General features: G+C 39.7%; 1 protein-coding gene across 1 annotated transcript in view; it reads right to left on the reverse strand.

Moving 5' to 3' along the window:
* The window catches only part of MPPED2 (metallophosphoesterase domain containing 2), a 97,705-nt gene extending 91,585 nt beyond the window's left edge, over nucleotides 1–6,120 (reverse strand). The window contains exon 1 of the mRNA XM_009877198.1: nucleotides 5,888–6,120. Within this exon, the coding sequence (XP_009875500.1) occupies nucleotides 5,888–6,015 (128 nt within the window). The 5' untranslated portion in view covers nucleotides 6,016–6,120. The remainder of the gene's footprint in view (nucleotides 1–5,887) is intronic.
* Between the last annotated feature and the right edge of the window lie 3,502 nt (nucleotides 6,121–9,622).

Below are 9,622 nucleotides of genomic sequence, written 5' to 3' on the forward strand. Positions count from 1 at the left end.
GACAACCAGTGGTAACTGCGCGGGGCCGGTACCTCACACTGAGCGACTGACTGATTGATTTTGATAGGTAAGGAGACTGCTCCGGCAGCCTGTTCCCACTAGCGCTAGAGGTGAAGGGTTTTATCATCAAATTAAACCAGACCAGGACCAGGCAATCTGGAAATACAGTAACCAATACAGTGACGGTGACCAAAAAAAAAATATTTTAAACCTATCAGAGTAATAATATTGGCACTTTTAGAGCATCAGCCTTACAGGGACGTCAGAACATTTTTTTAAAGGTAGGTAAATGACAAGAAAAAACGAGATCAGAAACTTAATCATTTTTTCAAAATACTACACTGCATAAGCACAACACAAGGGGACTAAATCTGGGTTTTAACGATAAAACTGCAATCCCTGAGCTTCATATCACCACTGTATGAACATTTCACTTTCAGCATGCTCCACTCCAGCATTTGAAAGGACTTTAAATAAATGTATCCTGATGAAAGTTTTTATTTTCATTTACATGTAAAGATTAAGCTTAGAATTTATGTTACGCTCAGATTTTAACAAAAACAGTAATTTTAAATAAGATAAAATCATTATGATCAGCAGAGATCTTAACTCACACAGATACACACATTTCAGTAAGTTAAAATTAGTATCTTTGCAACTTGTCTTCCATTGTTCTATGGCAGGAGAATCAGCAAATGCAATCAGTTAATGGTCCTCCTCTCCAGTGGGGGACAGCTGTAAGGATTCTCACCTCCAGGTGTCATGCTCCCAGTCTTTCTGCTGGAATCCCCCCCACACCACCACTGCAGGGAGAGCTCAGCTGCTGTGGGGCAGCTGCTGAAGGGCTGCTGCTGTTGGCTTAAGAAAAACACGTTTGTTTCACTTAACCCACCACGTTTCAGTAGCCACCCTCGCCTCGGAGGGACCAGCGAGGGAAAGGAGACTAAAACGGCAGAAAGGTAACCTGACTGACTGACTGTGAGCTGTGACCCCAGTAAAAATCCCTGCACCCAAAAGTTAGGCTCAAGTTTTAACCACACTCATTCAAGGTACTCCTGTTTTCATGACTTGATTGATTGTTTCAGGGATTGCTTTATTTATTTATTTATCTATTTAGAAAAGTAGTGAAAAGGATCTTAGGTGATCATGAGCTGCGTATGGTTTTGTAAGAAGCGTCAGTAAGGAGCAGAGCAACAATATCCACCAAAATGATGATCCCCTATCACACCACTATCAACTGAAACAGTTTGCTCAGTCACACTCGCTGTAGCTAACTAGCTTAGCACTGAATCTCTGTATTCTGTCAACCAATATTATTATATGTATGCACTCCACTATCCTGTATATGCCAAACTAGTCCATATTCTACTAATAAAATCCCCCTAAATATTACACATCTTATAGGAAACAGAAGTTGAGAATTTTACAAAACAAATGTGTGATTTACCACTAAGATCAGCAGGAGTTTTTAAAATCTGTAAAATGTGGAATGGCTTCCCCATGAAAAAAAGAAGTATTCCAGATCCTATTTCTCAAGGTTAGTAGTCTAAGAAGACTCTCTCAGTTTTAACAATTTAAAGCTTCATCGTAGTTGAAAATTTTCTTCTTCTATGATTATACAGCTATATTTTTATATTACTATTATTATACACATTTGCACACATATATTTAAATACTTTATTCGACTATACATATATAGTTCTACTAATATAAAATGCTGTTTATGCTCGTCCTTTAAAATAAGAATATTCACATGGGGAATTGCTCCAGTACAGCAAAGGTAGTAAAATTATATAGTTACAGATTGTTCAATGTATCTCCAGGTATGCATAAGCTCATTTAGAAGACTTTCTCTGGCACATAAACGTCTATCTCTCTTATTCCCCTACTACTGAATTTAAACTGTAACAGAGTTTTAGCATGTATTCCAAGAATCAAAAAAACCAAGCCACTAAGCCACTGTGGTGAGAGCAGAGGAAAGGTAATGAAGTCCACTAAAAGGCTCGGCCTACAGCTAGTTTACCTCCACAAAACTCCTTCACCAGCCAGGTCTATCAAAATGGACGTTTCCACAGAGATACACAAAGTTTATTTTGTCCTCCGTTTCCCCCCAAAAAACTAAATGGTGTGTTGTACCTAAACAGGAAGATTTTTCCTGCTGGTTAAAACGTGAGTAAGTAATTTTCTGTTTGGATTTCTCCTATTTTGTTCCCAGCATCTTTCCATTGGATTGAGAAAAAAAAAAAAAAAAAGGGTGAGATGGGATTGTTCCACAAAACTGAGCCTTAGTAATTCCTGTTATATTAAAATGTTTTAAAGACCTACTGTGGCAGCTGCTGTAAAGCTGCAGGAAAAAAGTCTTACAAAAAAAGAGAGAACACCTTAAACAAATTACAAATATAGCTGATGCATTCAATTATCTTCTCTTTACTTTTTTCTGCCTATGATAGTAGAAATTTTCTCTATCTGCTCTACTTTGAGGTTGTGTTTTCCAGGATGAAGCCTTTTGCAGCTTAAAGCATACCTGCCCCACTGCCAGCTCCTGCCGTGTGTGCCCATCCTGTCCCCAGGCTGCGTCCTACTGCTGCTCACTGGTACTGCTGGCACCACTGACCAGAGTATCTCTCTCAAGGGTCTAAATAGGCTTACAAGCTTCTTTTAAAAATGAAAAGAGAAAAAAAAAATAATCTTACAATACTTTGCAGCACTCCACTGAAAAAGCAAGAAGCATTTGCCTCTGATGTCACAATTCCTGACAAAAAAAATGAGAAAGTACAAAGACTTTCAGAAGAATAATCATCATTGAGAAGCAAAGGAAGGCACATTATAATTGTTATTATTTTGCAGCTGCCCTTTAAAACAGGGAACTAAGGTGACACAGTTAATTAAAACTAACGGAAAGTAAACAGGACTTGTACAAAGCATTCAAATACAAACACTTTGTAACATCTTCAGAAAAAGAAGTGAAACCTGTGAGTGAGAGCATTGCTTCAAGATGACAAAAACATTTAACATGAAAACCCCTTATCCAAAATAACTGTACAGTAAAAATTGTGTTTAGAATACCTCTTCAAACACCAATTAGTAGAGTAATAAAATACAAAGACTGGACAAACTGCTTCAGACGCCAGTTTTGCCAGTAAGTAACTGGCAAAACATCTGTCACAGCCAGCCCAAGCAAAGGGAGCTTTAATACCCTGCTTTTTACCCAAGAGTACTCTTAAAGAAATTCACTACTTAGTGCTGGTTTAAAAATACATATAAAGATGAGAAAAGAGAACTGTACTCCTCCTGACTGAACTACGTGACAGTGTCATGTGAAAGGCACAGAAAGAAAGTGGGAGAAAAAGCAGAGCACACAGGCAGAGTAACACCAGCATCACCGCAACGCGGGTTTGTGCCAGTGATCTTCCACGGATTCTCCGCTTTGTCTGTGTGAGATGCGAGTTGGGCCCAAAGGATACTAGAAACATAAACGGCTCAGGATATGCCAAGAATCCAGTTCTAACTTTCGCACATGAAGATGCATATCCATAAAGAAATCACTTAAAAAAAAAAAAAAAGTATTTCCTTTCGGAAATAACATCATCCTTAAGTTGCACCCAGCTGCTGGTCTGCAGCAGGGCCACGCCGGTACATTGCCCAGCTACTCCTGGACACGTCATAACCCTCAGTTCCTGTGGCGTTTTTTCTTTACTCATTTCTCATCATCTCATGACGTTTTACACAGATTTTTCACCAGAGAAGAATAAAACCACCTCAAACTCCCTCTTCGGAAAAAAAATAAACACATGCATTACTTTAAGATACTAAAAAAATGAAAAGCAGGCTGTAAAACCTAATCAAATCAAAACAACTCTGGCAGCTGCAGCAACGTGGCACTAGCAAAGATACAACAGGGTAAAAAGATCACGGCTTGTTAATATTACCAATTTTCTGTTCAGATTTCGCACTTTATGATAACGTCTGTCGAAAATACGCAGAACACCTCTATTTAGGAAGACAAACAAGGATGCCTTCTGAACTTACCACATAACCTAGTCTCCTCCCCAGAACTAACTACAATTCCTGCCATTCCACCGACCCACAGTCTTAGTCATACCTTCACTCTCTCACTTTCTTCCAGCCACAACTCTGGACACCTGGTACAATCCTGCCATTTTTTTCCTCAACAGGTTTTCTAGAACCCTTCACTCACTACCCAGGCCAACAGCTGAACTCACCTCCTGCACTGCAACACTGTTTTCTTTGCTTCCATTGTAAATCTGACTAAATCTCTTCCAATTTTTCTAAACTTTGATCTCCCTTCTCATACGCCACTCTCTTCCTTGAAACCAAATGACTGGTTTTAAGAAAGCTGCAATATTTTAGTTAAAAATCCTATAAAACACCATCACTATATTGTGCTTTATACTTTCAGTATTTCAATAATTTCCTCAAACAAGTAAAATATCTCTTAAGACATCTGTCAACTCAATATCATCGGAGACCCACAGATTACCAGAGAAGTAGCTGTTTAAGTGTTTGCGACTTTTTGAACCAAAGCATGAGCAATATTTAAAACGTCAAGCACCACACTTAATCCTAAAAATCAGCTTCCACTGAAATCAGTGTAAGAAGGGGTTCTTTAAAACTGCTTTCCACATTTCTTTTCTTTGTTCCTAATTCATTCTCCACATACAATTTGTACTTAATGTCAGTCAGAAGTGCAGTCTGAAGGGCAAAATATGCAACAGCAATTTCCTGACAAAAGGACTGAAAAGCGAATCAAGAAATGGCAATATTTCTAAAAGAAGAGTTACGTCATTGCTGCAGTAATAAATCACATGTAATTAACGAAAACTTTCCCCACTCAGAGAAGTCACACACCCACCACACTCTTCAGCACCTTTCCTAAAGGATGCCTTTAGGAAGACTGTAACCACAAGAAATCCTGTTAGAAGGTGCTGAACTCCTACAGTGTGACTCTTCCGGAAGGCTTCTACATAACAAAAATGCAAACTTTCCCCCCCTTATTATGCAAAATCCTTATCAAATTCATTGTGTGTGACATCGTTCAAAATCCTGACTAACAATGGCACACAAGAGGCCAAGAGACTTTGTCTTTGTTCTAGTTTCACGTGTTTTTCAGTCTACTAATGTTAAAAGAACCTGCGCAGAAATAACCGATAAAGATCGAACCTAACTAAACAATGGGAAGGAAATTCAGAGTTAAAGCTGGTACTTAGCTCTTAACACCAACCATTGAGCCCAGGTCCTGTGCAGCTGAACGATCCCGCGGGTCACACAATGCCCAGGAATAACAAGGTGAGGTATGGAGGCTTCGGGTCCCCCCTTCCCATGCTCTCGCTCGTTGCAGTCCGGGCCGGGGACGTGGTTTTAACGCGGCGTTTGTATTTCTGGGGAGGAACCACCGGGCAGCCCCCGAGTCCTTTGTGCCGCGGGTTGCGAGTGGAATGCCGCATGCGGCACACGTTCCACTCGCAACCCGCAGCACAAAGGATTCAGTGATCAGGGGGTACAATTAGTCCCAATTAGGCCTATTTCGCAGCTGAGGGTAAGGGCGGGGGGAAGGGAGCTTAAATTTTAAAGCAATGGGTCCCTCAGGCGAGTTAAAGTGAGATCAGTAAAGTGTTTCAGAAAAAGTGCCCTATTAGTCATCGTCGGGGCAAGTTTCCCCGAAGTCGGTGGCACCGCGCCTTAGGCGGGAACAGTTACCTCCAGGAGGGGATGGAGCACCGTTACTCAAATACATTATGTAAGAAATCTGACAACCGTTTCGCCTACTAGCTACCGCGACTGACCAATTTTCCCAGTTTCCAACCCACTCCTCCAGCAGCAGCTCCCAGTTTCGGCACGCACGCAGCCACACACGCACAGCACTCACATATGCACATGCGGAGGCTGGAACCTGCTCTGGTTGATGTTGTAGTGCGTGAACGCCTGCGTCGGGTTGGAGCTGTATTCATCCACCGTTATAGTAACTTTGCCTTGTGAAGGAATTCCATGAGCCATCCTTCCTCCTTATGGACATGAGCAGCTCACAACTTCCCAAGGCCAGGAGCGGGGTAGGGCATCGTGTTCCAGGCGGCTCCCGACTCCCAGCAGTTCCTCATCAACTCCACGGGCTTCTGCCAGGAGAGAAAGACAGCACACGCGGCTATCAACTCGGAGGAGACGTAAACAGACGCAGACATATGACTATCCTCTCCTGATTTCCATTCAAAGACCTTTTTCTATATTTTTTATGTACCAAACACCCAATTTCTAAGCATTACTATTCACTTTTTTTAATTACATCATCATTTAACTCCATCATCATTAAATACATCAAAAGGATGAATACTTAGAGTAAGGCTTTATCTTCAGGAAAAAAAAAAACCTCTGTTGAAAGCTCCAGTTAAATACTCCACATTTACTATTCTCTACTTTAAATAACACCTTGTGCTAATCCCAGCCATGAAAATTAACAAGTGGACCCAGCTTCCTGAAGGACAAATGGATTTCTACAAATACACTTTTTTCCAAGGCCATGTTTTAGCTTTACAAAATAAATTACAGTCAAGAGACTTATAAGAAGCTGATGCAAAGCAGACAATTGAATACCAAAAAGGTACGTTCAAATACCTTTGCATCAATGTATTTATCTGTCCAGAGTATCCAGATGATGTTCACAAAATATCCATATTTTAGTACACTAGCAATGAAAATAGTTTGGTTTAATCACCAGACAATAATGATTGATCTGACAGATGTAAGTGCAATTTTACGCATAAATATTTCCACATAATATGAAAAAAACGTCTTCTTCCCTCTCTATGCATCCCTGTCTTCCACTTCTTCAAAGTGCTCTCAAACATATTTTGCATCAAGACCGGACGATTTCTATAATACGAGAGCGAGCCCAACAGCCAGAAATTTCCCAGACCTGATCTCTTCCGAGTTCCATGCACAGAATCTGGGCTTCAATTTCTTCAATCAATAAACTGAGGATACCTCAGCTGCCCTCCTTTCAGAGGGACTTGGTGAAAATTGATCAGCTGATGTTCGAAGAACACTTTCAAGATGAGCAACTCTTTAACAGGCCTGTTTAGGAGGCAGATTCTCAGCTGGGGCACGCTACCCCAGCTGCAAGGCCTTAAATGAAATCACTATGCTTTGCAATCAGTTCATCCCCCCACCTTTAGTTGCCACACGCAATAGCGGATTTGTCATTTACAAAGGTAAATCAGGGCTTAGTGGGAAGACAAAGAGACAGGAAAGAGAATGACTTGAGCCCTGAGCATCAAACCAAGCAATATTTTTGCAATGTGATATTCCTGGACTTCTCTTAGCTCCCAGACAGAAATGTGTTTGCCATGTGTAACATTAAACATTTGGAATCTTTGATTTGTATTCAAAATATATTTTTAATACAAAGCCTAATTTTCACTTTGGCATGAAGCATGATAAAAATGCCCTGCAAATGGCAGATGGCTTGCTATAGGCCATTTATTTTACTATTTTACAACCTCAGGCCTATGTAGGCTTCCATATGTTAGTTGGGTTAAGACATTTTGCAACCTTCATTCCAGTAATTGGGTTCTATCCTTTACCTTCTGTAGCACTGGAGAAGAGAGAAAAAAGAAAAGAAAAGATAAAACTAAACCACAAAGCTCCCATTTAAGAACTGAGCCACTAGTGAGTCAGTGCATCTGCTCCATAACTAAGGTTATGGCCTGGTCTTTGCACTAACCCCCCTCTTGTAAGAATAAGCACAACAGCTTCAGGAGTAAAAATCAGCAAGGTGAGCTTTACCAAACCAAGCATTTGCTGCTAGACCTGATATAAGATGCGCCAACAACGGCTCAGGAATCATAATGTAGTGGTTACCATACCAAGTTTGCAGCTGTTTCCTTAATTTCCCTTACAATTATATTTTAGTGTTATTTTGCATAACAGTAAAACACAACACCTGCTTCAAATTGCAGTCCTGTTCCGAGTACTGTAATTCTTTTGAGATAGAAACTACGGAGAGTGTGCAACACAGAGCTGCATAATTGCCCTGCACTGAAAAGTAAATACAAATGAAAACATCTTCCTGTTAGAGAAATGACTGTCATTAACAAGAATGCTAGCCATCAAAGCTCTCAAGGAAAAAAAAAAGTAAAAAAAAAAGTTTTTCTTTTATACAGCAAGAACTTTAGCGTCTGCATAAATTAAGAACTAGTGTGAAAGTGACATGTCTAATGTTACTTTTTCCCAATTAAAAGCTACAACATAACACGTTAAACCAACAATGAAAACATGCTTGGGCATTCAGAAAAGCTAAATCACACTATTTTCAACCACCTAGCATAAGAAAGGTCAAAACATTAAATTTCATATTATAGTTCACTCATGGAAAAAAAATCCAATTTGTTCACGACAGTGAATTACACATAAAGATAATAAGCATTTTTTTTCAATGTTTATAACAATCCATGTTACAGAAAGAAATTATAACTAACTGGCATGAAACAAATTATAAGAGGATACTTAAATACCCGTATTTAATACTTTAAAGTTGACTTTCAGTAAGATTATAAGTATATAAGCTGCAATTACTTCCCGTTGTTCCAATCTTTAATCTTAAGAATAAATCTCTATACTTAAATTAAGACAAAGCCGAACAAAGAATCCTTTTAAAATCAAACTCAACAACAAATGCCGGCTGGGAAAAAAAAGTAAAATATGAAGCTCGCTTCTGTGTCTATTCTCCAATTTCTGTTTAGTGCTCCACAGAGTACTGCAGCTCACCTACCAGACGTATCTAATTATTACCTCCTTTACTCTGAACTTCTCTGAAGAAAATATAAAAAAGGAGCTGAATGCTTCAAAGCTTTAAAAACAAATTTTAGGCCCAAGAAAAAAAAAATAAATAAAAAGGCTACTTTGAATCACTACCATTCTTCTCTCCAACTGCAATCACTCTTTGAAGATTACATACAGGAGAGGACCACAAAAGAATAAAAGTTGCATTATTTTTTTCACATTTGTCAAGTAAAACTATGTGCAACATCTTCCACGCCTTATGTGGTGGTTTTAAGTAAGAATGACTATATTAAAAACGTAAATGATGATTTTTTTTTTAGCATGTCGCGTTTTGCCAGCCGTAGCTGTTATGCTGGGAGCAACAAACCTTCTCCAGTGTGGATCCATACCACACTGAGGCAGGGGATGGGCTATTGTACACATCTGCTCAGTTTTACAGGTATAAACCGGCACTTTTTCATAAAAGGGCCATCACAAACTTAAACGCAGATAATCTTCAATCGGTATACTACTGCCGCGTCAAAAAACTATCACAAAATATGCACAGATAAGTAATTTTAAAACGTAACGGCACGTTTCGGAGAGCTCTGCACACAAGCCCTCCGTACGTACATGCACATACAGGCACGAGGGAAACGCATTGCCCTCAGATGAAATATTTACGCCTTCCTCATCTGAATTTCAAAAATTTGCCTTCTGGCTGCTCTCGGATGGTAAAGAAAGATGGGAAAGGCAAGGGACGGAAACGGTTAATTCGGTGTCAACACCTTCTGTTGATACATCCACCATCCTGACACTGTCACGGCACCAAAACACGTTACACCCAACC

The sequence above is a fragment of the Apaloderma vittatum genome, unplaced genomic scaffold, assembly GCF_000703405.1.
Source record: "Apaloderma vittatum isolate BGI_N311 unplaced genomic scaffold, ASM70340v1 scaffold41410, whole genome shotgun sequence".
NCBI classification, from domain to species: domain Eukaryota; kingdom Metazoa; phylum Chordata; class Aves; order Trogoniformes; family Trogonidae; genus Apaloderma; species Apaloderma vittatum.